Source organism: Nipponia nippon, unplaced genomic scaffold (genome assembly GCF_047370975.1).
Source record: "Nipponia nippon isolate SJK-2023a ecotype South Korea unplaced genomic scaffold, ASM4737097v1 scaffold_2, whole genome shotgun sequence".
Taxonomy (NCBI): Eukaryota; Metazoa; Chordata; class Aves; order Pelecaniformes; family Threskiornithidae; genus Nipponia; species Nipponia nippon.
Genome location: NW_028262336.1, coordinates 57,421,884 through 57,449,660, shown reverse-complemented (window position 1 = coordinate 57,449,660; position 27,777 = coordinate 57,421,884). Strand labels below are relative to the sequence as shown.

General features: G+C 41.0%; 1 protein-coding gene across 4 annotated transcripts in view; it reads left to right on the top strand.

Moving 5' to 3' along the window:
- The window catches only part of LOC104019373 (cohesin subunit SA-2), a 63,658-nt gene that overhangs the window by 34,067 nt on the left and 1,814 nt on the right, over positions 1 to 27,777 (top strand). For 2 of the 4 annotated variants that reach the window (XM_087757879.1, XM_087757878.1), the window contains exons 14-32: positions 3,728 to 3,835; positions 5,813 to 5,921; positions 6,762 to 6,879; positions 7,705 to 7,808; positions 8,251 to 8,343; positions 8,429 to 8,518; positions 9,531 to 9,734; positions 11,167 to 11,243; positions 12,220 to 12,307; positions 13,339 to 13,416; positions 15,358 to 15,450; positions 16,168 to 16,336; positions 18,211 to 18,362; positions 19,191 to 19,292; positions 20,630 to 20,784; positions 20,883 to 21,011; positions 24,597 to 24,784; positions 25,800 to 25,974; positions 26,951 to 27,044. In XM_087757879.1, the coding sequence (XP_087614005.1) occupies positions 3,728 to 3,835; positions 5,813 to 5,921; positions 6,762 to 6,879; positions 7,705 to 7,808; positions 8,251 to 8,343; positions 8,429 to 8,518; positions 9,531 to 9,734; positions 11,167 to 11,243; positions 12,220 to 12,307; positions 13,339 to 13,416; positions 15,358 to 15,450; positions 16,168 to 16,336; positions 18,211 to 18,362; positions 19,191 to 19,292; positions 20,630 to 20,784; positions 20,883 to 21,011; positions 24,597 to 24,784; positions 25,800 to 25,974; positions 26,951 to 27,044 (2,326 nt within the window). Of the gene's footprint in view, positions 1 to 3,727; positions 3,836 to 5,812; positions 5,922 to 6,761; positions 6,880 to 7,704; positions 7,809 to 8,250; positions 8,344 to 8,428; positions 8,519 to 9,530; positions 9,735 to 11,166; positions 11,244 to 12,219; positions 12,308 to 13,338; positions 13,417 to 15,357; positions 15,451 to 16,167; positions 16,337 to 18,210; positions 18,363 to 19,190; positions 19,293 to 20,629; positions 20,785 to 20,882; positions 21,012 to 24,596; positions 24,785 to 25,799; positions 25,975 to 26,950; positions 27,045 to 27,777 lie in introns of those variants that run through there. The other 2 variants (XM_087757880.1, XM_087757881.1) reach the window with 2 other exon arrangements.

Genomic DNA, 27,777 nt, shown 5'->3' with positions numbered 1-27,777 from the left:
TTGCTTGGCATTCTGAGGGCTGTAAATTTGCAGCAGTATTATTGCTGTATTTGAAGTATTCTTTGAATGTTTGATGATTGGCTTATGTATGTTTAAAAAAAAAAAAAAAAGGGCATCCATTTACTGTGGTAGTATTAGTGGTAGTGGTAGCAGGTGTAGTCAAGTGCTGCTACTTCCAGAGGCAAGTAAAACCCCTAAGCACTCATTTGAGTGGGAGTTATGAGCATAAACCTCACTGTATCACAGAGAGTAGTAGTTGAGCAGTATGTGAAAAGTAGTAGTAGTACATACAAGTATTCCCTCCCATTCAAGAAAGGAAAACTGCTCAAGCAGTGTCATGAGTGTCTGTCAGCCTGTGCTGCAAAGAAAATGGGTGGTTTTCCCCTCCTTTGCTTCTGTGCTATTAGGGAGTGCTTCATACATGGCCAGAGCTATTGCATCTGACCTACGCCTGTCTTGACAAGGGAGGAAATAACTCTGCTGTAGATTAATGTAACTGGGGCAAATTCCTAGCCCCTTTGAAGACAAAGTTAAAAACAAGGAGGTTGGGATTTGAGGATCACAGAATGGCTGAGGTTAGAAGGGACCTCTGGAGGTCATCTGGTCTAACCCCCCTGCTCAAGCAGGTCCACCTAGAGCCAGTTGCCCAGGACTACATCCAGACAGCTTTTGAATATCTCCAAGGATGGAGACTCCACAACGTCTCTGGGCAGCCTGTGACAGTGCTCTGTCACCCTCACAGTAAAAACATGTTTTCTGATGTTCAGAGGGAACCTCCTGTGTTTCAGTTTGTGCCCATTGCCTCTGGTCCTGTCACTGAGCAGAGCCTGGCTCCATCTTCTTTGCACCCTCCCTTCAGGTACTTGCACACATTGATAAATTCCCCCCCGGAGCCTTCTCTTCTCCAGGCTAAACAGTCCCAGCTATCTCAGCCTTCCCTTATAGGAGAGATGCTCCAGTCCCTTAATAATCTTCATGGCCCTTTATTGAACTCTCTCCAGTATGTCTCTGTCTCTTGTACTGGGGAGCCCAGAACTGGACTCAGCACTCCAGGTGTGGCCTCACCAGTGCTGAGTAGAGGAGAAGGATCACCTCCCTCGACCTGCTGTCAACACTCCTCCTAATGCAGTCCAGGACACCAATTAACCTTCTTTGCAGCAAGGACACATTGGCAAGCTCATGTTCAACTTGGTGTCCAAGAGGACCCCCAAGTAATTTCCTAAGGAAAGGAAATTTCTAAGGAAAGACAGTTTCATTTGTACTGGAAAGGCACAGTCCTTAATTTCTACCTAAAGAGATGGCAGGTATGTTCCTGAGGTCTTCGAGCCATCCGAACAATTTAGGCAAGGAATTTTTTTTTTTAGAGACACACAGGTGTTGCATTCACTATTTCCATAAATGTGCTAAGCAGAGAAAACCTGAAATATAAAGAACAAAAAATTCAAATATGAAAGAAATTTGACTTGCATGTTCATACAGGAAACTCCATTTAAGCCTAAGAAAAGTCTTTTACTGTGGGGGTGGTCCAATACTGGAACAGGTCACCAGAGAAGTTGTGGAGTCTCTGACTTTGTAGATATTCAAAACCTCATTGGACACAACCCTCAGCAACGTGCTCTAGCTGATTCTCCATTGAGCAGGGGGCTAAACTAGATGATCTCCAGAGGTCCTGTCTATCCTCAGCCGTTCTGTGATTCTATGTTGGCCCAATCTAGATCACAATGTTTGTATAGAAATGTTCTCTTTGTCAAGCTGTCCACAGTTTTTTAAAAATACATATAGAGAAAATGACAAGGGCAGCTTCACAGAAACTTGTGCCTTAAAAGAACTAAATAATAGATTGACATTAAAAAGAATGAAAGAAACCTTGTCAGACTGCTAGTTTATTTCAGTAAATTCCCCAAAGCCTTTTGATATAAAGACTTGCTATATCATGAATTTTTACTCCTGTAAGTGCTATTTGTTGTCAGTCTTTGCTTTACTCTCACTTGTTGAACTTGTAGAAGTTTAACCAATTTGATACTTCGTTCGTGGCTTCACAGGACACACCGATGCTTATTCATACTCTAATGCACCATCTTACCTCTTTCAGTTTCTTACTGGCTAACCTCAATAAACACATTTTTCCTCTGTTTCCCCAGTTCTGTAGATGACTGAATAAGAGTCGCATAATTCCTTTATGCCAATTTCACTATTTATATACTCAGAGCACTTTCTATATGTCCTATTACTGGAAATACATACTTAAGGGAATTGCATGTTCAAAGAGGCCACCAAAACCTGCCTGAAGTATGTAAAGCGGCTTTTCTCTTTGGTTGAGGGCAAGCATTATCTTGTGAGATTGACCCATCACTTTTGGAGACGTACCATCAGCACTTCCATTTAAAGACCTTTTTACTGTTCCAGTGACCATTGTAAGCAACCTCAGAAAAAATGTGAAAAATTCAAGTGATACATGAGTAAATACATTGTAAAGCTAAAATTCATGGGGTATCAGCTTCTATAAGCGAGAGGCTATTGGCTTTGAGAAATGAGTGCTGTCTTTTTTTAAATTTTTTTTCCCCCTTACTGATTTGAAATCCCAGACAGTGCTAAAAAGTATTTGCAATGAGCACTCCAGTGATACTGTCGCCTAATATGAGCTCACTTTTTTTTCAGTCAGGTTGGAGGATGTTTTGGGGCTTTGTGACTTGTGAGGATGCTAAAGGATGCGATGGGTTTGGAGACCAATGGGCAAGCACAGGAAGGGCTGCTAGTTTTTGTAAGACATCACTCCCAGCAAATGAGGAGCATGAATACTCAGTTTTAGAGAAGGTATTGGACCACAGCTGTAGATGGTTTTAAACTGTTACTACCTGAGGATTGAGTGCAGTAATAAATAAAACCCCTTTCCCCTCACCTGGCTGTACTAAGTGTAAGGATCTCAGATGTTGTTCTTTCATTCTCTGAAGTAGCTTAGTCCAATGACCTTGCTATGGCAGTAAGAAGCAGGCATTTTGAAACTGTGATCCTTGCTTTGGGCTTCACTCCTCTGGTATCTCTTCAGTGGGTTACTCAACCTTGATGCTTCAGTTTCCTTTTTGTAAAAGGTTGATATTAATACCATTTCTACATCTCATAGAGAGTTCTAGGTTTACTAGTTGGCATGTGGTATTCTCAAGATGTGTAGCTGAATGAAAAAAAATGTGACTTTGAGTGTGTTTGTGTGGATAGGTCACAGTCAAAAGCATGCTATGAAGAATGTGTTTTGATTTCTTTTTATGTGTGACTCTGTATAAGCCTAGTGTAATAGAATATAGGTTTTAAAATACTGTAATAAATAATTTTAAAAGAATTTATGCTGTGAAATGAAGGCTGCTTCTTGTTTATTATCTTCTATGGTGAATATCTAAGCATAAAGTAGAGGCATGATTTTCCTATTTTATTACTATTACTCTTTTTACAGTGACCACTAATCAGCCTTAATTATACTCTAAATTAATGTTCATGTCCATGCAGTGGGCCTGATTCATCATGGCTTGCACAGACCTCTGTTTCTCTACAAAGTGAGTAAACGAATGCTGCTAATTTTGCCTGATAGCATTTTTAGATATGTCCTACAAAAATTCAGCTGTGTAAACAAGTTGCACAGCTATGGAGAATCAGGTCTAGTAAAAGCTGGACATAGCATTCATGATAGTCTTGCAGATAAACCTGAACAATAACTTCCGTTGTTATTTTTGCCTAGGAACTGTGAGGATGTGCTATCAGCTGAAGACTGTGAAACGTTATACCAGTTTGTTTATACCACACACCGTCCGCTTGCAGTAGCAGCTGGGGAATTCCTTTATAAAAGGTATGCCTGCCTGCCTGCCTGCCTGCATGCCTACTTCTTGCATATTCTCATTTGTTTCAGAATGAAGGTGGATTTATTTAAGAAGGACGTTAAGCATTCATTTTTCTGCTGCAAGTGTGTACCATGAGGATAGTAGATGTGCTTTCTTCTGCTGAATCAGAAGAGAGATGCTGTCTGGGGGTAATCATTTGTTCCTCTGCACAGCCCTGGCACAATAGGCATGAGAAAAGTTGCAAGACTAACATAGAGAATATGAAACAACTGACTGATCCACAGATGCGATACTATGTTGAAAGCATACGTCTTTTCTTTCTACTTTCTTTTCCTGTTGCTTTGCTTCTTACAAGCTAATTCATCACCTGGCATCTGCTGGATTTCCATAGCTTTGGTGATTAATCACAAAAATGGCCTCCTCTTCTCCCTTTGGAAGTTGCCTTATACATTGTAAAGGCTTTGAATAATGAGAGATGCAGCAGATTAAAAAGCCCTCCCAATTTTCTGTCAGGTTAATGAAGTACAGGGTTTATCTTCCCCAGGAGTAACTCTTATAAATGGGCTTCTTATAACAATGGTTGCATGAAGTGAATAGAGTTGGCGTGCTAAAAAGAGAAGAAATAAATATTCCATCTCTACGGCTGAGAGACATAATTTTGCCTTAAAAAGAGGAATGAAAATAAAAATATTTTGGCAAGACTTTTGTGGGAAGAATTCAGAAATAATAATGATTTGTGTTTCTCACACGTGCAGAATCTCCTCCTAGCTGTCTCTTCCTATCTAGCTGAACTGCTGACATTCTGGGGTTTGTGGAGCCAAGTCCAACAGAAAGACAAATGAAGATACATTTCTGTTTTGATGAGTCTTCTATCGCATCTGCTAGTCTTTTGTGTTGGTCCTAATATTCTATCATAAATCAGGTGCATTTCCCCTCAGAACACTGCTGCTTTTTGCCATTTAAGTGGTTGCCCTGATAACTTTACTTTCTCTACCTAGCTTCCCAGTACACCGTGGACACTTTGACCCTGTAAACCTCATCCGTGTTCTTGTTTGCCCAGGTCTTCTCTCCGGCACTTTTACCAGTATAGAAATGTTCATTCTAGTGTGATAGAGATGTTAGTGACGCCCTCCTTTCTCTGGTCATACTGGTAGAAACTTTAGCATAAATGCTTAGGCTCCCCCCCCTGCCCCCGCCTTGGTTTGCGTGAAATCTCCTCAATGTCTGCATTTTTAACTTAGGTTACTTACTTAGCTGGCATAAATTATACCAGCAGAAGCACTTTCTGAAAGTATAAGCTTTTAGTGACATTGAGTAGTGTGGTCCTGCTCTTAAATCGAAGCCATTTGGGCCTTCCATTAATCTGCGGGGATGGCCTTCCTGTATTTATCTTGGGATTAGCACTTCTTGTGAGCAGTACAGTCACACTCATTTTGGATAAAGAGGGAAATGGAAATTGAAGTGTCGTATTGTGCTTCATACTTCAGGCAGAAGAGGAAGAACAGTTTTTCCACTGTATTTGTGAAGTTGAGTAAATTGCCTCTTATAAATACAAGATACTATGCTTTCTTTAAGAAGCTTCAGTTCCAAAATGTACCATGATGTTGGGTAGTAATATTTCTACTCTGTTGTTAAGGTTTAAATTCAGGCTAGAGCAAGCCCCTTTTCACGCATGAGTAAATGCCTACCTCATTATATGTTCAATGCTGTGGAATCTGCACCTGTTGTCCAGAAAGCTGGCAGGGTACCTGTGAAACTGTCAGAAATAGTCTCTGCATCCAGGGATAGCAGATCTCTCATAATGGAAAACAATCTAATCTCGTTTCCTTTCATCTGATAAAAAAAAGTCTAATGTGATTTGGAGTAAATAAGTAGACATTTAGAAGAAATACAGTCCTTGGGATCTTGACAGAATTGCGTTACATTGGCAAATGAGTATAAGGAGAAAGTGGCAGAACTGGACTGACTTCCTTTTCTGTTGGCAGGCTACTTAGTCATGAGGGAGATGAAGAAGTTCAGCCCAAAGGAGGAGGGAAGTTTGGGGCAAGTACTGACCAGTTGAGAAGGTTAATACGTTTTTTCCTGGAGAGTGAGGTGAGGAGAATAGTCCCTGCAGTAAGCCTTTTAAATCCAGCGTTGCATGTTAAATCAACTGTTGGCTTCCTTTTGAAAGCTATTTCTGGTGGTGAGCTCTGAAATGTTTGGTGTTTGGGATGTTGTCGCTCTCTAGGATGAGTTTTTAACGAAGACATTTCTGTTCTGTTGTATTAAAACCAATTTACAACTATGCTAATGGAGAGAATCAGTGCTGAAGCAGCTTCTGAAAACAAACTGAAAGACTAATGCCACTGAGTGAGGTTTTTTTGGTATGTGTCTTTCTGCAGGCGGATATGGGTTGCTGTACCATGGCTCTCTGCTAAGAACTGCATAGCTTTGCTGAAAGTTTTATCAGCTTAAGTGCTGTACTTCGCTATTTGGCTTTTGCAGTGGTGCAGACCTATGTCTGACCAAAGTGTCTCAGGCACAGCAGTTTTGAGTCTTTCTGCAAAGGATTTCCCAGACATTGCTTAAAATGTTGACTGATTTCTAGTCCCAAGGTTGGATTTTTAGTTATTATGATCAGCAATATAAAAGCAATACAGAAGCTAGTTTTAAAGAGATTACTTGAATTACAAAGGAATGGTATCCACAAAAGAGAAAAGAAAAACTTTTTTCCTGCTTTTCCTGCTTTTTCCCCCCCCACTTCCCTGCTTTGTATCAGATTGAAGACATGGTGTTTAAATGTTCATTAGCCTCAAACTAAATATGTTCAAATACTATGTGTGAATATATGTGTGAATGACTTTGTAACTGGAAAAAGGGAGAGGAACATATGAAGCTATATTTCTTTTAATGATGTATTTGCTTCTATAAGCTTGTGTTTTTAATCCCTAGCTACACAAACATGTTGCCTACCTCATAGACAGCTTGTGGGACTGGGCAGGCAAATTCCTGAAGGACTGGGAGTGCATGACCACTCTTCTATTAAAAAATGCTGAAGAAGATGGAGAAGGTGGGTAAGCAAAGAGCTTAGGTTTTGTGTGAATGAATCTCTTGATATTGTTTTTTGAACTTTGCCTTCAGCTAGTTTAGGATCATTCAATATTGCAATATCCTTTGATCCCAAATTGTGATCCCCAAGGGCCACAAAGCAGATGCAACTCAATGCACTGCCAATGTGATGTTTGTATCAACATATTTGTTTTATTCAGTATTGTGTATTTATGTAATGTTAGTTTAGAAACTTTGCAAGAATACTTGCATAATTAAGCCATAATGCTTACATAGCATTCACTTGTTTTGTTTGTTTGTCCAAAACTTAGGAATCTAAAATTATTAATTAATTGAAAATGAGTAATGTGTGAGTTCATAGACATTTAACACTCTAGAGGATTAGTTTTTTCTACAAATATTTTAAAGTGAACTTAAATAATAGTTGTTGTAGTAGAACTGGAGGTGGTTGTGTGATTGAAATCAAAGTTTTTAGACCCAGTGAGTTAAAAGCTTTTTGGTACTCAGAGAAGCAGGTTTGTCCTAAATGAGATAGTAGTCAGTAGGAGCAGGCCTCATTAAAGCTGCCTGTGTTTTTGAGAGCCCAACTGCTCTAAAAAGTTTAGCCATGAGAGGAATAATTGCTTTTGTGTTCAGTAAATGTAGAAAATAATTTTCTTCAAATTAAAACAAACACTCTCTAGGTGTTTATTTAGCAACACTGCATCTTTCTTTCTGTAGTGTCCTTCCACAGTTGCTCAGATAAACGAGTAGGCTTTACATTAGCTGTTGCTGCATCTTCATTTTTCTTTTGTGTGATGCTGAAAGGAGACTGATTTACTTACAGCACTGAGTGATGCCCATGAAAGTGCCCTCATTGAAATTATCCTCGCAACGGTTAAAGAAGCAGCTGAAGGTCATCCTCCAGTGGGCAGAGGTGCAGCCAAAAAAGTCAGTGCATCTTAGTCTTATTTATTGTTCTGTAATCACATTCTCTTTGCCTTATGTGCTTTGCCAGACAGCATGTTCCTAGTGGTAGGTATATCTTCAGAAATAAAATGGCTTATTTTTATGAAATGACACAGTGTCTTTTGACCTTTAGATCTTATTAGTAGCAGATGTTGAAGGAGATGAGCATTAGAGGAAAGCCAGGTGAAGCATGTTATTGACAAACGGTGAGCATTTTATCCACAAGATATAGCTGTTCAGCAATTTGCATCTAATTTAAGGTTAACGAAAAAAAAAAAAGCATCTGGTTATCTCCGTGGAAAAGTATCTGTATCTTAGCTTGATATGCTTGAGACAAAGGCATGTGAGTTAACCTTGGGTTACATGTAAAATTCCACTCAAATCTAAGAGATTTTATAATTGAAACAAAATGCTTTATCTGCAGGTTCTGTCAGTAAAAGAGAAGAAAATACAATTGGAAGATTGTACCAAAATTACTGAACACTTTATTATGGTGCTTCCTCAGCTCTTGGCAAAGGTAACTAACAGCTGTTCTGTGAATGCGTGTTAAATATTTCATTAAAATTCCTACAGTGTACTCATATCCTGTTTTTTCTCTGCAGTATTCAACAGATGCACAAAAAGTGGCAAATCTTCTGCAGATTCCTCAGTATTATGATTTAGATGTTTACAGTACGGGACATCTAGAGAAGGTGAATAGAAATTGGGGTAGTCGGTTCATGTGGAACATACTAAATTTATGTGGCAACGTACAGGGTTTAGTGTGACTTCGAACAAGCAGGAGACTATTGAAATATAAAGAAATGGTCTCATACCTTGAGGAATGGGTCTTATTCAGGCTTTACTTTTTTATTTGGGTCTGCCAAAGAAAAGCCTTAGTGCTTGTCAGTTCTGATATGCTGTGGCTGGCCCTGGCAGATAATGATTTGTGGTTTCATGTGGTAGGCCCAGCCCTGGGTTTTTCATTGTTGGGTGGAGTGAGGGAAGTTTATGCCATGTGTCTAAGCTGGTGCCTCCCAAAAGTTTACTACAGAATAGGTTTCATTCTCCTTGAAGACTGACTCCCAGCTGCTGGGGAATGATAGTCACTGAAAGATAAGAATGGAGATAGTGTATCTGCTGATGGGAGAGGGGTGGTCAGAGATGGATAGATGAAATCCTTGAAATAGTGTAATGTATTCTTAAGCAGGGATGTTTACAGGGAGGTAGTGTTAGGCGAACACTCCTAGGTTAATTTCAGCACAAAATGTTAACTGGAAGAGAGAGTCAGCAGAATGGCAGAAGTTACCTCCTCTCACTAAGAGTGAAGACCCCAGTTGCTGACATGCTCTGAAACATTCTCTATCCTCTGCTGCTGAGGGAGACAAGTTCCACTGTTTGGAGACACGCTTGTCCTTTGGAAAGGCATTTTTTACTCCCTACCTTTGTCTTGATTTTTAGGTAGTGCCAAACGTGTATTGCTAAAGTAGGACTTAAAGCAGTTGCTTCATTCTTTAGAAAGATCCAGAGACAATAAAAATGACAGAGCTATAAACCCAGAAAAAAGAGTTATATCCTCTAATGGCACCCCTTTGGTCCTTAGACTGGCATTTATTTCATGGTGGTTGTATGACCTATAGAGATATATGGGCCTAGTGAAATATATCTAAAGCATAAGTGGATTTTTGTACAATTTACCTATAATACCCCTTTTATCACTTGCAGCATTTGGATGCTTTGCTGAGAGAGGTAAAAGACATTGTGGCCAAACACTCTGACATGTCTGTTCTTGAGGCTTCCTGCAGGACTTATTATATCCTCTGCAGTGAAGAAATTGCCATCTACAGCCAGGTGGATCGTGCCCGAACTCAACTGATAGATGAGTTGATGGCACAGCTTAACCAGCTACTAGATGGCTTCTGGCAAAAGGTAAGCCTGACTCACTGTGGAGGTAAACAGACTGTTTCCCTATGAAAAAAGAAGACAAAAAAATTAAGGGGGATATGAAACTTATTCTTTTCTTGCTGTTTCTCTGCTTGAGGGGAGCAGAGCTTTCAAAGATGGGTTTGCGCCTCTGAAAAGATCAACTACGTACATTTTAATGAAGTAGATGTACTTTGGAAGGAATAGAGTGGGGGAAATAGTAAATGAGGTAGTCCACACCAGCACCAGGTCATTTTATGTCTTCTGAATATTCTTGACCTAAGCTCCATAGTTGTTGTGCCAAAGATACTATGTGCAAGATCAGCTGAGAAGTGCTGTGGATCTATAGGTGATGGAACTGCTCCCAAAAAGATATAGTTCTGTATTTCTACATATTTGACTGTATACAAGATGCCCTTTGTGCTGTAGAGATAGTACTAGAAAAAAAAAAAACCCAGCAGTCTGTAATGCAGATTGTATAGCTTTGGGGTCTTTGAAATGATGACTTTCCCCTTGAAGGAGGACTGCAGAGTCTCTCTCAAAGTTTTTCATTAGTTCTAAAAAGCAGAAACAGCTGGTGGTGATATGAATAGCTTGCTGGCTGAACTGAACAACAGGAGCCCGCAGCTGATCTGATCAACTGTGCCGTCATGAACAGGTGTCATGCCACGGTATGAGAGTTAACACTGGCAGGTTTTTATTGGACACTGGGATATTGCAAAATGTGTCAAGCCAAAAAATCCCCTAACCTCAGATTGGATTTATTTTGTTGGTCTTAAATAGATATCTATGTCAATGTGGGAGAATGTGTACTTATGAGAGACAAGATAAGCGCTAGACCAGGGATTCTTCAACTCCTTCGTAGTGTGATCCGTATCTAAATAAAGAGATTTTCTCCTGGAACCCCTCCCTTCTAATTCCTGGTTGTGTATACCATCTCCCATAATCACGTAGTATACTTGTGGAAACTACAGCAATTGCATCTATGGGAAAGTATTTAATATATTTTTAGCTATCTTTGAATGTGATCTGGCAGCTGGAAGCAAGGAGAGTCAGCACCATGTGAACAGTTAGCTTTCCAGAGATCCCTAACAACTGTGTGAGGGACCATGAGTGGCCTGTGAGTCTGAGGGTTAGCACTTCTGTCTTAGCCTAATTGCTAGTTGTTATTCCGTGTTAGCAATGCTGTAGTCTAGGGAAGCTGCCGTGGGTTTATTAATGACAGGGACTTTTCCTTATACAAAATTTCTGTGCAGTCAACATGTTGTTTTCTTTTTACTGTAGAAGACGACATGAATAGCATGGTTAAAGGTGAAGGGACTGGGGAGGGCTGGAGGAGAGTAATTCAAGCTTGTGGGTTGGTTGGTAAGAGAACATAGCAGTTACCTTGCCCCACGCTCACTGATTCCTTTCTCTTTCCCAACCTTTCATAATTTAGGAAGAAGGATTTTGTACCGATGCAGGAGAAATTTCCCGGATGCACTCTGCTTTGAGAAGAGTAGCAGCTTTTCATAAGTGAGATGTTTGTTTACACAATTTACTTCCCCATATATTCAAGTGTTGACCTAACAGGTGCAAAGTGAGAATTGCTCGTTTGTTGGGTTTAATAAGATTTTTCACAAAAGAATGAAAGCGGTCCCTATGAGCGGTGCTGCAAGGTTTAGTGTCTTCTTAACAGAACGGTACTCTTGGATATGGAATTCTTTTTGGACTCCTTACTGAGGTTGGAGCATCAGCCCTAATGTGGCTAAGAAGTGTGTGCTACAGAGTTGGCATGTCAGAGTGGACTCAGAGATCCTCTCTGTGGTGCCTCCCTCCTAGCTGGATGCTTTTGCATTGCCTTACTGTCAACACTGGTGGTCAGTCTGAAGAGGGCATAGTGAGTGCAGTCTTTTTTCCCAGCAGGTGTAATCTGCTTTGTTTGGTTTAGTTTATTTGATCTTCTTTCGTTAAAAGATGGATTTCTCAAAAGCTTGGTTCTCCAGGGATTGTTCACCAAGTAAATTATCATGCAAGATAGTAGAGGGCAGGAGAATTGGGCCGCCTTCTCAATGTGTCTTTTACCTATCCTGCATGCTGGGGATGCTCTGTTTTTGCAAAGAGAAGTCTATTGTTGAGTTGCGAACACTCAAGACTATTAGAAACACTCTTTTAAAGCAGGGTGGGGAAACAGTTCTTTAGACTTTTTTGGGCACTTAGAGAGTGTGGATAACGTATAGGAAAAGGTACAGAGCCCAAGCTTCTTTTTCCTCTCTTCACAACACTGCAGTTTTGTGGTAGGAATGCAGGCTGTAAAGCTATGGAGTAAAGGCTGCAGTGTTAGATCGTGAAAAACTTAATTTCATTTTTCCCCCCCTTATAATCAATAATTAGTTGCTTAAAGTTATTGCTGTACATCAGATGAAAGAAATAGGATACATTTAACCTGTTTGGTCATGTGAGATTTCATTTCTTACTTAGTGTATCATTATTGTTTCTTTTTCACTTGCAGTGCCCATGATCTCACCAAGTGGAATCTGTATGACAAGACTTTAAGGTTGCTGGTGTTTGAAATGGAACGTGGGAGTTTGCCTGTTCTGGTGAGTTGTTAATATTTAACATTGAAAGAGTTTTTTCTTATTGAAAGTAGGAAAATTAGAAAATATTAAATAATCTTATGTATCAATGTCCTATGAGGCAGGAAGATACTGTTTCTGTTTCTCAGTCTGGGAAACTGAGGCTGTCTTTGGTATAATGTTATTGGAATCAGTAAATTCATGCCATAGATTCATTTATTTTGGAGATTGTCCAAAACTATGATAAGCATCTAACATCTGGATTGATCCTTTGTCATGCTCCGTACTTCCCACTGATTGCACAGTCTTGCCCTCAGTACATATGAAACTGCTGGGACTGTGAGGAGCCCCTCATAGACTGCATGTAACCAGAAATTGGAATACTTTGGACCTGTTGCTTATAGATTGACTCTTGGTGAAGATGGTTTGTAATTACCAGTTGTCTCAACTGCAGCCTTTTGGTTGTCTGGTTGCCTCAACTCAAACATTGGCTGTGCCAAGATGGAGGCGTATATCCTGGGATTACGAGGTGAAGTAACTCTAGCAGTCATGAATGTTAATCAGCCTCCATTTTCAGGAGAGAACTTGAGGTTATTTGGAAAGGGGTAAAATTTAGCTGGGTAGAGATAGCTTGCAGCCAGTGGGTAGAGGTGCACTCCTTTAGGTGGAGCATCAGAGCACCAAGGTTTGGCTTCTGCTCTGAATTACCCTCTGTAGGAGTCTGCCTTTCACCAAAGACTGTAGAGAAATCCTGAGAAGTTAAGCTAAAGTTAGCCTCTGTGAACACCCATTTTAGTACATGGTTACTTTTCATTGAACTTGTCAAGATGTCAGAGTTCTGCAGAAGCAGCACCTTAGTAATAAAGTTTCTCAGGAGGCAACGTTTGCTTGTATGTAAACCTATTAAGTTTATTTTGAGGGTCTAAATACTTTACAGTTCAGAAATGGTCGAACAAGCAGCATACAGAATGTCAGGCTTAGATGCTTTGTTTAGTCCTAAGCTTTTTGCTGTTGAGCTTTTCATGTAAATAAAGGACACGTGTTTTTATTTGCAGATGATCCTGCCAGCTCTCCAGTGCACGTATTTTTCTCTCCTGTGGCAACTAGCTACAGTTTCGGAAAATTCTCCCAAGGTTGGCCACTCCACATAATTTTGCAAACCCAGAGTTGTGCTTCTAGAAGTTTAAGTTGCTTTTCTATTCTCAGATTGCCAGAAGAAAATAAGCTTTCTAAGAAGATAATTTTTGTGTTTTCTTGAGGAAACCACATTGAGTTGAGGCATTTTCTCTCTGTCTTGCCCTCTTTTTTTAAAAGTGTTTATGCTTTTTCAGTCTGCAAGAGAGTAAGTGAACAATTGTTCACCTCTATTTTTACTGCAAAACATGTGCATCAAATTCCTGGGGCTTGATGGTGATAACAAACTTGTTCCACTGCCAAAAAGTTTGTTGTTTTCTTGTTTTAAGCAACAAAGAATATTCAATGAAAACTCTGGGAATTCCTGTTGCTTTGTTTTGTTTTTATTTTCTTGTTTTACTTATATATTTCTGGCAGAAAGTTTGAGGGAAGTGGTAATTTTCTCATCAGCTGACTACTTACTTTCTTAATTGGTTTTATATAGCACCAAGCTCTGGCAGGTATTTCAGAAGACAGTCTAGTTTAAGACACCAGAGAGGAAAACACTTTTATGCTTTAGTTCATGTGTGAATGTGTACCTGTGCGGCTCTTCTTTGTGGTGATTTCTGACTACACTGAATGCTGCTGCCTCTGTCATTCTGTCCCCTTCCCCTGGTGCTCCTGTGTGTACAGAACAGGACGCTGACACGGACATTTGTTTTGTGTGAGAAATGCTAGCTGGGAGGTTACCCGTTTGGAGACTGATTCACTATCTATTCCCGTCCCGTTCCATTCCTGTGTGGATGTCCGCATCTCTCACTGCTCTAATATGTTCTGCCTTTCAGTCTGGACACGGTGAGCTTGACTGATAATGGGGCAGCACATTTTTTAATTTGGCCCTTCATATGGGAGCAGATTCTGATTGGAAGCATGATGTTACGGCCCACTCTGCAGGGCCAAATCTGGATGTTGGCAGAGACAGAAGTCCCAAGAGCAAAAAAGAACATTTCCTGGACAGCAGCTCTAGGACTGTATCTTCCCCCTTCTCCTCTCCCAGTAGTGCTAAAGCAATGTTTTGCCTCCCCCTGTGCTTCTTCGCAGCGTGCCCTGTGATGGATCCCCTTTCTTATAAAAATACAGTTGCATAGCATGAAATCCAGTCCTCCTGTAAGGGCATTCCTCTTCGACTGACTGCTCAAAGCTCAGGGCAGTGCAACAGCTGGGACCTAGTGAAGGATCAGAAGGTCTTTTATGTGGCTGTGGACAAATCAAATAGTCTCTCTTGCTGGCTTCATCTTAACAAATAGAGGTGTCTGAGTTTCTGAGTAACAAAGTTAGCAGCGCAGTTAAGCTGCATTCCCTCTGTAGTCAATAGAGGGAGAAAGAAGAGCAATTCCAGAAGGCAATTCATACTGAAAATTAGGTGAGATGGACCAGAGTTTTTCTGACTCTACTTCCATCTCTAAAGTGGAAATCATTGTCACTGCTTTATAAGGATAAACTGAAGTGAATTCTGCAAATCTTGTAGTTGCTTGGAGGGCTGTATAAGGGACTACATGCTATGAGAGCTGCCCATCCTACAGATGGAGAAACAAAGAGTTTGTGACTTGCTGAATACTACTAGCCTCAGCAAGTGTGACAGATGCACATGTCCTACTAGTATTTGTCATTTTTCTGCACCAGAGTGGGGCGGGAAAGTATATATTTTTATGGATTGACCTTTCTATCCCAGATATATTGTGCCTGAAAATAAGACATGGTTTTAAAGTTGTTTGTAGCTAGTTAGCTGTTGCTACTGTGAGATGTCAGCTTCTTTCATAATGTCATCAGCTGTGCTATCTTACAGGAATAATATCCATGAATGTGGATGAAAGACACAACTGTTGTTTGTTCTGTAATTCTCTATTGACTCATAGTCCATAACATCTTTGTCCTGTCACTTTTCCTAAATATGTTTTTAGGAGACTCTTTTTGCACTAAGAAGGGAGCTGAGGCGTTTCAGTCAGATTTGCACATGCTTCCTCCACCATAAGGAAAAAGATGTAAGAGAAAAGGTTTGTGTTTCTCTGTCACTTAACTGGCATTCATGCTCAGTCCTCCTTTTAAATGCCTTGCTTTTCTTTTCATACTAGTATTTCCTTCTACTGATTTTTGCTATTTTTTGTCTCTTGGCAGAGAAATAACTCTTTAAAAAAATCTTCAACTATTTATTTTAAAGGAAAATTAAAGTTATGTTAGTTAAAATGCTACAAAAGTTAGTGCTTTAATCAAGCATAGATAAGTGTCTGCATGGGTCCATCTGCAGAATCAAGGCCTGAATCTGAATGACTATTTGCCAGTTGATAATCATTGTGTTTTCTGATTCGACTGATCCAGTGTACTGGTTGCTATCATTGCTTTATTAATGCCTTGCTATGAATATTACTTAAAAAATAAAAAAAATGGAGAAATTATCCAGTGATGCATGTGTTAAAAGAGAGACATTCTAGCATAATGGAGCTCTTCGTCCTTCCCATGGAAGTTTGAAAATCTTTAGGTGGTGTTCATGCATGATACTTTTATATACTGTATCCTAAGGTGAAAGTTGTGGAAGGGCTTAGCTGTGACATTTTACCACAGGCTGGGGCAAACAGAAATCTTTAGCTTGCGAGGAAGAAGTGGAATAGAAGCTAGATTGTGACTTGTGGTGTTTGATGGAGATGCAAAGTGGAGTTGGCGTGAAAAGTAACATGGTCTCTTAATCCTTCTTTGGCTTCGTTTCCTTGATACAGGTCTTCATGGTACTCTGTGACTGGTTGCTGGTTTTGAGTCATCAGGATTTAAATAATAATGAAGAAGCAGTTGGACTTCTAGATTATCTTCCTAACACATCACTTCAGGAAAAACTGCTTTTGTTTATCCAGGAACATGTTTTCATAGAGGAAGGAGAGGGAAGCAAAGGTGAGACAACTTCATCACTGGAGAAGCAGTCTGCTACTTTTGCTGTCATTTGTTGTCTGCACCGAACATTTCAGGAAAAGGGGCTGATCTTTTTTTAGGGGGGTGGGGGGCAGGTTGGTTGGACCCCTTTACAAGCGAAGTGGCCCACCTGATGTGCACTGATCTGTATCTGCTGTGGGTCAACCACAGGAAATAGCTGCCAATTTACTGATAGGTAGAAAGGGCTGCTGTAATGCAGGGATGGGTGAGAATGTAAAAGTATTTGGAAGACTGATGTTGGTAAAGATGGTGGTGTTAGCCACCTCTGTGGAAGGCCTTGCAGTGTTACAGTGTGATTCTGGCAACGCATGGACACTTCTAAGCCATCAGAGTAAAGGACTAGTGGATTTTGATTTGGGGAACGTGGGACAGATTTTGTGGGAAATAGCTATGTACTTGTTGCTCTGTTGCCTTTTTCAAACACATTCAGATGACAAATTGAGGCTGTTGTTGTGAAGGCTGGTTTCTTTTGGGAGTGTTTTGAAAACAGATTCTTAGCTCATTGTGGTTTTGAGGCCAAGTTCAAGTGTCGTGCTTTGAAAAACCAAGCATTGTTCTAGATTATTGTGTCAAACTCTTGTTCTTCAGCTGTTCAGATGGAGTTCTGTGTTGAGTTTTGGACAGCACACTTTTCCAGGTCACAGTGTATCTGCAAGAAGAGATGAGCCTAGATTGCAACAAAGGAAATAGTTGAGGAGAATCCTTAATGGTAAAAGTAGAGATACAATAGAAAAGATTGCTCAAGTAGCTTGTAGTATCCTAGTCATGGGAGTTTTTGAAGCAGATTATGTTTCAGGTTACATGTGTTATGTATCTGAAACTGATAAAGTTGATACTGTTTTGGGTTAGATGGCCTGAGATCTGTCTCAAACCCATTTTGTATGATGCTTTCAATTTCTCAGTTCTCCCCTCAAAGGATCCCTGTCATCCCATTGCAGCTTCCTTCCTGAACGAGTGATTCTGTCATGCTGTGGGTGTGCTTGTCTGTGTGCACAGCTGGCAGCTGCTCCATTTTAGTTTTAACTCCAATTTGCAGATACTTCTGATCAGTCACTTGCTTTATGTTTGTTGCCAGGCCCAGTCATGCTAGAAGTGGAGACAGTCCACATCAAAATTATCGGTCAAAGACTGAAGCCTTTTGGCAGTTGGTAGATTGCATTCACAGCAGGGAAGAGTGTATCTCAGCTCTCGTGCTGCAAGAAGCTCTGCCCAAGCTCCTTCATAGCTGTGTTGGAAGGCTCTTAAGAGTATTTGTTTTCCACAAGTTATCCAGCTAGTAGTTAACTCATGTTCCAGAGACTTAATGTGTTCCTAATGATATGAAATGACTTTTTTATTTCACTCTTGTTGATAACCACTTGGAGAGTTTCACCTGAACTCTTCTCTTGTTGACTGCATATGGCAACTTTTGTAGGGTTTCTGATGTGCTGGTTATCTAGCATCTGTCTTATTCTAGAAAAAATAACGTGGTTGCAATTTGTCTGGTTTCTTCTTTTTGGTGTGTTTGTGCCTTTTATTCTGTGCTGTTTGGTTCTGTTCTGTAGTTGTGAGCAGTGTTGTACAAGAAGATTCTGACTAGTAGAAATGCGAAAGCCATATGAAGATCAGAGTAGAAGACTGTGCAAATAACTTGTTTTCACTGTCATCAGCGGCAAGCTTTGAAATGGAAATAGACCTGTGTTTTCTCATATACATGGGAATGAGCCCTAGCATCTGCTGCTTAACGTGTGGACTGAACAGCTGAGCCTGTGCTATTTGGATGAAAGTTGGTCATTAAAATTGAGATATCTTGAATAAAGTAGTAGAACAAAGCTTCAATGCTTTTGTTTCCCTAGACCTGACAGAAGAGGAGGAGAGAAAGGATGAAAGTTGCAAACTTGACGACTTGCACAAAAAGCGGAGTCTTCTTGCAGCTTATTGCAAGTTAATAGTGTATAATGTGGTAGAGATGACTGCGGCTGCTGAGATCTATAAGTATTATGTGAAGGTAATGTTTTAAATAAGGTTGCTTTGCCTATCAGTGCATTTGAGTTTTTGAAAGTGCCTCCAGTGTTTGTGAAAGGTATGGGGTTAATAGTCTTACAGCTGAGGATCCTTGTATAATCACAAAAGGGCTATAAAATCAAGCAAGAGTGGGCCAAATCCCTCCTCTTCGCTCTGCAGACAAAGTAACGGAAAATTGAGTAGAGGGTATGTCTGTCTGGACATCTGCTCCTCAGCTTCTCCGGAGAGGCCATTGCAGAGAAGTAGTTTATGGCTGGGAGAGTGTTTTAACTATAGAGATTCTCACATTGAAGTGGTCAGCTTACTTCATACAGCTCACACAGTCCATATGCAGATGGACTAGATTTCACACGGATCCCTGTGCTTAGACAACTGGTAGAGCTTCAGCCACTCTGAAGTGGGTTTCAGGAGGGCAGAGAACAGCACAGAGCGGGCAGGTGCCTTGAGTCAACTAACAGGACTTTGGAAATACCTGAATATGGATCTTGTTCTTGGCTTCATTGGGCCCAAGGCAAGCATAGGTTAAATACAGAAAACTCTCTATTTCTCTCCTGAGGAGGCCTTGTTCTTTTGTTATAATAAATACTTAACGATTTCAGTGTAACTTTAATCCTCACATTACTCTTAAAGGAGCGTACCATTGCTTTACATATGAAATAGTATAAAAAGTCCAGTTTTCATCTTTTAGCTTGGGCAATTGGGATTGTTTTATGAACTTTTTGTGTGATGTGAACAGAGTCGTGTGTTTTTTGTACTCCCAGTGCTAAAGAAGGGGAATGATAATTTTCATTTGTTTTGTTGCTGTTAATAGACCTACAATGATTTTGGGGACATAATTAAAGAAACGTTAAGCAGGACGAGGCACAATAACAAAATTCAGAGTGCTAAGACACTGATTCTCTGTCTGCAGCAGGTAAGGTTAAGATTAAAGCAAGAGGCTAGGGGCTCTTATGACAGCTGTATTTGCATTGGAGTTTTTTACCTACCTTGCCATGATTATTCAAATTCATTAAAAAACCTAGTGGAAGAAATCTTTTCCTTGTCTGTACTTTCTACGTGTATGTTGCTTTTGCATGTCATAATTAAACCCCTTTCAAATCATTACATCTGTTTTAAAATGTAATTTTGTGCACGATATTTTTGTCTTGTTTTTAATCTTCAAACGCATGGTGTATTAGGACTGATGTGAGATTACAGAGTGTTTCTTGGGACATGATAGGTGTCTCTTAACCTTAACAAAGGTTAAGGATATTATTTGGTGTTTTACAGACTGCCCCAATTCCTATTGAATTTGAGGAACCACAAATGTGTCTGTGGCTGGCCAGCTCTAATCCCCAGTATTTTCAGTATTTTTGTCTGTAAGAAAGTGGGGTGCAGCTCTTCTGAAGGGTCTCAGTTGCTGGGGCTTGCAGCTGCTGACTGATGAGGCCAGTTAGCTATTTTAGCAGCTGCTTTTGCCGGCTCTGCCCCTGACCAGAGCTGCTTCTAGCCTGGAGTCGTGCTGTAAGCCACAGAGCAGGCTCCTCCCAGGGGGTACTGACACATGAGCTTTGCTTATTTCACACGCATTGCCAGGGGCTTAGATCTGTGAACTAGCCCCTGAAATCTGAGCTTAGATGAGCCTAAGCAGCATTTGCCTACATATATTCTGCTGACATAGTCAGGACTTTGTGTTTAGGTATCACATAGACAACAGGCCCTTTTTGGCCTTTGCTTGACCTTGAAAGTTAACAGGTTGAAGAGAACAAGCTACCTCCATGTTCCGGTAGGAGAAAAACCCCAAATGTAGTTAATTGAGCTCGAGACGTGCTTTTGACCCAGTCTCACTCTTCAGAAATTGGGTTATTCAGAAATACGCTGCTGCCAGACTTGCTGCTTTATATCTGCATTCTGATATTCTGAAAGCCTCTCAGGCAAATTAGGCCTCTGGGGCTTGATTCAGAAGTCCTAAAGGGAGATGGGGTCAGTGGAGCCATCATCTTCAGGAATCGGTTCTCTGTTTATGCACATAATTTTTTATCTTTATTTCTTGATTTGTGCCTATCTGTTAAGCACAACAGTGCCCTTTGTGTCAGTTCCTTGTCATTGTTCCAGTCGTGTGCTTCTGAAGCACGTGACTTACCTGCTTTTTCCTAAGGCTTCTGTCTCTGTAGGCTAACTGTTGCTTGCTGTGCATGTCTTTGTGTCCTCCTGGTGCTTTGTTTGCCTGTAGGATTACATATGGTTGCTTATCTGAGACTTCTTCTGCAGCTGTTTCAGACACATGCAGAAAGCCAAGACAGCAGTGGCGGTGTGGACTTCTCCTCTGCTTCCTTCACAAATATGAAAGAACTCGCTCGTCGCTTTTCACTAACGTTTGGCTGGGACCAAGTGAAATCTAGAGAATCTGTAGCCATGATACACAAGTATGTGCCACATAACATCACTTTGTCTGTGGTCATTGCTTTTGTTAGTTGTCTGTTTTATTACTCTTTTTTTTTTTTTCTTTTTTTTCTTCCAATAGGGAAGGGATTGAATTTGCTTTTCAAGGAGCTACTGGAGTAGATGGAAAATGCTTGCCTCCGAACTTGAGCTTTCTGTTAATCATCAGTGAATTTTCCAACAAGCTGCTAAAGCCAGACAAAAGACTAGTGTAAGTTAAGTTCTTGTGCACTGTCATACACAGTTTGTGTTTTGTGTATCCCTGTACATGGGATGCTTGACCTTCAGTGTTGCAGAAGTTGCTCAAGGGCTTTTCAGAGAACCTTTGAAATCAATCCGCCCCTGAGGCTGTTGGTTTGAGAGACACTTGTTGACTTTCTTAGTAGTGGTTATTTCAGATTGTATGTGCAGTATGTATTCTAGATCTTTTTTAGACATAGTTGTGGCCACTTATGGCAAGTCTTCTAAAGGAAAGACAATGTTAATTTGGTGGAAGAGATTTGCAACTTGACTGCCTAGTGGAGTGACAGGAATGCTTTTCTGAACAGAAAAGTAAAGCAGAAGATTGCAGAAGAGAGAGTGCCCAGATCATTATTTTGCAATGATCTAATTCCACAGCTTCAGGGCTCAATTACGTGAGTTCTATGGAATATATTTGGAAAAGAAATATACATGACACTACTTGTAATGTGGATATTTAAATTCAAGAATTTACTATTTACAGGGGAATATGCCCTGATCCAGTTGGGCCCGTGTTTTACAGTGATTTAAATATTTACATTTAATAATGTAAGAATGATAGCCTTATTTTGGCATCATAGGGCATTATGCATCTGAATGGAGAGATGTATGATTATGTCTGTTATTCCCTTCATCACTTGCCTCGACTCCAGTCATTTTTGAGAAGGAAGTAATGTTCTTCCTTCAATTTGACCTTTGCCATTACTTCCGTAGTCAGTGCTGCTTGTTTTGGATCTGAATCTCTGCGCTTCAGTCTTCTATTTACAGATACTGTAAAAACCATTGCAAAATGTATAACAAGTATTTCTATTTTCCTGAGAGCATATGTGAAGACATGGGAATGTAAGATGAAACATTAAGACACATCTGCCTTTTTGAACTTCTGAGCAAATCACCCCAGTACTTGGCAAGAAAAGTTCCACTTTGGAGAGGAAGTCAGCAGAAATGGAAAAAGAACCCAACCATCACATCTTGCTGAGCCCTGTGTAGCTTGTTTGCTCCTGGGTTACTTTGTCTTAAATTGGAGGTTAACTTCCATGGGGATCGTTGACCAGTTTTTCTATAACAAGAGTCAAGAGTGTTAAAATGTCTACTTTCCTGTTACTTTACATGACAAACACCATTTATTAACAATTGCCAGCTACCCAGACAATGTATTTTAAAAAATTAATTCAAACCCAAAATGCAAAATACAGAAGAAGAATATTTGACATATACAACCCCTGATTGTTTGATTACAACCCCTGGTAAATCTAAAGGGGATAATCTATAGGTAGTGATAACTTCCCTTTGTATTCTTGCATTTTTCTCGGAGAGAATCTTTGAGACCTATGACTAGAATTGGTTTTCATAGAATCATAGAATCACAGAAGGGTTTGGGTTGGAAGAGACTTTAAAGACCATCTAGTCCAACCCTGCTGCCGTAGGCAGGGACACCTTCCTAGTACTACATCAGGTTGCTCAGAGCCTCATCCAGCCTGGCCTTGGATGCTTCCAGGGAGGGCGCATCCACAGCTTCTCTGGGCAACCTGTTCCAGTGCCTCACCACCCTCACAGTAAAGACTTTCTTCCTAATACCTAATCTAAATCTACGCTCTTTCAGTTTGAAACTGTTACCCCTTGTCCTATCACTACACTCCCTGATAAAGAGTCCCTCCTCATCTTTCTTGTAGGCCCCCTTTAAGTACTGGAAGGCTGCTATAAGGTCTCCCTGGAGCCTTCTCTTCTCTAGGCTGAACAGCCCCAACTCTCTCAGCCTGTCCTTACAGGGGAGGTGCTCCAGCCCCCTGTTTTGTACAGTTTCTGTACAACTCTGTCCATGTTGTCTGGATTTTAAAGAGCTGTTATCGTCTCTGTGGTGACACTTGAGCAATAAGTAGATTTCTGTTAATCCATCCTTGAAAAACTTTGTTGTTTCATTTACCTCCAAGGAGTAATTTTTAATTAAACAAGAGGAAAATATTTCATCATTGATGTGGGCAGATTTAAAGCTAAATCTTGGTAATTTTTTTCCTAGGGCTATATTTAACTTCGTGTGCAGAGGATATATTCCAGAACTATATTCCTGAATGTATTAGATACATTCAGGTAGGTTTATTCATTGAAAACTTTTGTGGGAAATACAGAACCTAGCAGGGAATGCTCTTTGACTTCAGTTCTTACTGCTTTGGACCTTCCCGCTGCTGCTGGGAACAAATGGGAAACAATAAAATTCACAAGGGGGGAAATTGCAATTTTATCCACAACTACATTCAGACTATGTTTCCAGAGTAACAGTTTCTATTCTGGGAGGCCTAAAATGCCTTGCAGGGGCTGGAGATTATATTTCCTCTCAGAAATATTTAGGTTTAGCTCCATCATAAATTACTGGATGGAATGTTTTAGGTCAACATGAACTTTTAGAAATAAACATCTGGTTATTTTCATTTTTATTATTAATCATAGGATTGATGTCCGGGTCTGTATGTTAACATATGTGAATGTACCTGTAACAGATGAGATACAGAATATGGGCATTTGTTAGAAAGGAGTATATTTCAACACCATCAAAGTATATGGATTTTAACCTCCTCCCCTGTAATTGCCCAGGCTGTAGCAGTAAAATATCTGACTTGTCAATTGCTCTGTGCCACAAAATGCACACAAGAAATGAATTATTGAATAACAAGCTGCATGAAGGGCCTGATTCCTGAATGAGTGGGAGTCTTTCCATTGACGTTGATAGCAGTTAGATTAGACCCTAAAACAGTAGTTACAATGCATGCTTGTTTGAAACCAACAAATTCCATTACCAGGGTTTCTTGATCCCTGGGGCCCCCAGAGTCCAGGACTCTTAATTGTTTCAGAGTCGGTGCTTACCTTAACCTCCTCCCAGCACCGGTTTTCTTGTTTTGCAAAGCGAATGAAATGTCTGATATTTTCCAGGCCAGACTCCTAATCAAAGAAAGAATAATATACTGTACAGGCTGGCGTTAAAACTGTCACTTCTGGTATTTGCTAAGGTGGGGTCTGTTTTAACAACACTGGGCTTGATTTTAAAGTGACGAGCTGTAGCTGAAATGTAGTGAATATCCAGTTTCTAATCCTGAGTCAGACTTTGGTTTTCTTTTCTTATTGTTAAGTAGTAGGAATGGGTCAGGAAGACTTTGTCAGAAATGTCCTGTTTTAAAAGGGCCACCAAGAGAAGGGGTGCAACCTCGTAGAGTTCTGCTCTGTTCAGGCTGCTCCTGGCAGCAGCAATTGGCAGTGACTTTTCCTGCACAGGAAATTCTTTCTAGAGGCTGATGTAATTCTGTAATTCCTGTGAATCAAGTGTTGTTTCTAATGCTAAAATTCAAGCACTCTTGTAGCTTCGAAGACATTTACATTTTAAGTATTCAGATATTTAAGAGACATCAGATATTTCTGAGAAAAGGGATGCCCTTTCTTTTTCTTTGACAGTTCTGTCTGCACCTTTGGAGACTAAAGGGGAAATGCCTTTCTAGCAATAGCTTCCCTAGATATTGAGGGGAAAGATACTGATACATTTCTTACGCTTGCTTTTGGTTTTCTCCAGGTATGCTTACTTACAGAGATATGTAGCAGAACCACTGCCTTGCAGAGGAGACGAATGGCAGCCATTGATTTGGTACAGAAACTCTTTACTGGCAAATGAAGATGAGGAGAGCTCTGTCCTCAGCAGTTCAGGAGAGTGGTCGCCCGTGGGTGCATCTAAGACATCTTTTAAAAGGAAACTGTCTAATGGTATGAAAACTTCCCTGTTCTGGATCAGCTGTATTTGCTTTGTTCCGGCAAAAATGCACTTCATGCTTTGCATTAGTGGTACCACAGTGTGTTGGATGTTGTGGACTTTCCAGTTTGAACTGTGGCTTTTGCCTTCAGCTTTGTTGTTGTTAAAGACCTCTTCATCACTCAATAGCAGGAAGGTTGGTCTGGAGACTTTGCGTGAGCCAAATTCGGGTAATCTTCAGTTCTGCTGTGTACTGAGGTCTGGCATTTGTCTGTGCCATTGAGACTTGGTTCGTTGCTTTCAATTGTTCAGTTAAGGGCGTTGTTGCTTTAGGCCCTGTAGGTAATTGAGACAGGAGAGGTATTTCCAGAAATTGATTCAGATCTTCTGCCCAGATGATCTGGACCAAATCATCTTCTGGGGTCTTTCTCTCTGTTGAATTTCTAAGGAGCCTGTAAGATTATACTCCTAACTTAAAGAGTTATAGTTAGGTGGGCTGCATCAAGGCTTCAGCAGCTCTCACGGACTTCCAATCCATAATGAGGTATTCACTGCATAGATATGGTGGGACTGTATTAAAGCCATGATGAAAACAATTGCCAGTAAAAATGCTAAGTGCTGTGGACATACGTGTGGAGGAAAGGGAATTTTTCCAGACCATACTTTAGTTTCTCTCTCATCCTTTCACAGAAATTTTCTTTTCAGTGACCTGCCTTCAGAAAGCTTGTTCCTTTGTGTCCCAAAGGCCCTCCTTTCTTGAGGGTTATATAGGCTCAGCAGTACTGATAGCACTTATGGACTGGGGCCAAGATCATAAATCTAGACTGCAGAAATGACCAGTGGCAAATGAAATTGATTTTCTTTTATGAGACTTTTAGCTGGTTCCTTCAATAAATGAATGCTTTGCTCCAAATCTTTCTTTGAGCTTGGCCCCGTTGCTTCACTGCTGTGGGGGACATGTTGGAAATGTCCATCTCAAGACCTCTGAGGGTGAAGCTGAAGAACGAGTCTGTTCACTGTCTGTTACAGGGTCATTGCCTGAAACCAGCCAGACTGAAGCAGCAAGCAAAGCTCCAGACCCGCAGTGTGCTTCCCAGCTTGCTTCTGCAGCAGGGAAAAGCAGAAAGAGGCTAAAATCTCGAGAGATGCACTTGCAGGAACATTTGCCGTTCCTTTGTCCAGGAGGGCCGCGGAGAAGATACTGGTGAGAGTTTTATGTCTTACAAGCTCCTTCACTTGTCCTGCTATTGACAGTTGGGGTCTCTCTATCCCCCTCTGCTTCTGCTTCCATGGGCACAGGGTGTGTGCCCCTCCTGTCTGTCTTACGGGCTGTGTCCCAAGGACAGGTTGGGGTTTTTTTGTTTCCTCAGTCCAATATCTACATTTGCTGCTTTATCCTGATTGTCCCCCACTGTCACAGGGCTTCCGTGCCTTCTTGGACTAATAGTGAGTGTGCAGAGAAAAAGACAAGGAAGGAGGAGGGTTCCCTGTCCCACCTCTCTTGTCTCTGCTCCTGATTAGGGGGCTGTGGTGTTGGTTACTCCAGCCTGAGGATGAGTGTTTTCTGCATCTCTGGAAATGAAAGAGGGTTCTTGCCTGTGCAGATCTGCTGTTACCTACTGTGTAACTGGTGACTTTCTTTTAGAGGTGCATGTCTGTGTGCAGCATGCACGCACACCTGACTGAAACCCCACAGAACCTGGATGTAAGAGAGCTATTGCAGAAACAGGTAGTCTGGAGTCTACTTTTGAGCTCTGTAAAGCACCCAAAGTGCTCAATTGGGATATTTTCCTTCATTTATTGAGGTGTTAGGTGCCATTTCCCATACGGGTAGGTTAAAAGATGAAACACAAATCCCAGAAGGACCATGCTTTTCCAGGTTTTAAGACACTTGTTGAACGGACCTGATGAATACAAGTAAAATAGAACAAAAATGTATTAAACATGAAGGTAGTCCCTGTTTAAATGAATGGTTTGTTTCTGAACTGCTTTATTGGAAATTCCTCACAGCATAACCTCTTTAATACCTGGGAAATACTGGGCCAGAAACTTTGGGCTACCTTACGTGGATATCTCAGCAGCAGATCTTCATACGTGAACTACTCTGCTTTAAGCACGCTTGTGCAATGTGCAACCTCTGTCATAAAGTTTCTCAAGACTTAGCTTTTTTTTTTTCCCAGCAAAGATGAGATTAAGACAGAAGATGTCTCAGGGGAGGGTCAAGCAGAAGACACAATTGAAGATGTCGATGTTGATGTGGTTGGTGCAGACCAGGTAATTCCAGCTTGGGTTTTCCAGCTCAGAGGACAGCTGTAGTTTAGTTGGGTGAAGGTGAGTTCAGAATCTCACGAGTACCCATCTGGCAGCAAAGGGGCTGCTCTTTTGTGGCCCCTTTCAGGCTGAGAAAAGGGGTTCTCCCCTCTTCCCTTTCCAGCTGCAGCTGTAGTCTCCTTCTTCAGCTTGATCTGCATTTTTAAGGCAGTTCTTATTGTAGCATCTAGGCATCCTTAGGTACGTTGAACACCAGCTAGGGTGCATTAAGAGGAGGATCTGGTTTCCTTTTTTCCCATACTGTGAAGCTCCTTGATTAAGAGCCATTTGCTGCAGTTGCTTCACGTTACTGACACATTGCAGAGATGGCACTGCTGCATGGCCTGCAGGGAATGTTTGCTTCAAAAATGCTGTTTGCGTTGTCCTCTTTAGATCGAAAGACTCGGAATGTGTCTGATCGCTGGTCAGCCCAGGGCTCTCACGGGAGCGTCCCTTGTTTCTTGTCCTTTTCCAGTCAAGGCTGTTGGGGAGATTAAATTGTCCCCAAACCAGCTGGGGATTTGAAGGGAAGCACGCAAACTTTGTGGGCTTGGAGCGGCAGCCGGCGTAGCCTGGGGCTTGTCTTGTGGGCACCCATTGCCTTTGGGATCAGATAATAGTTTGGCAAAACTGCAGCTGTCTGCCTGGGAATCAGCTCAGCCCTGGAACGGATACTTGCAGCAGGGAAGGGCTTTGA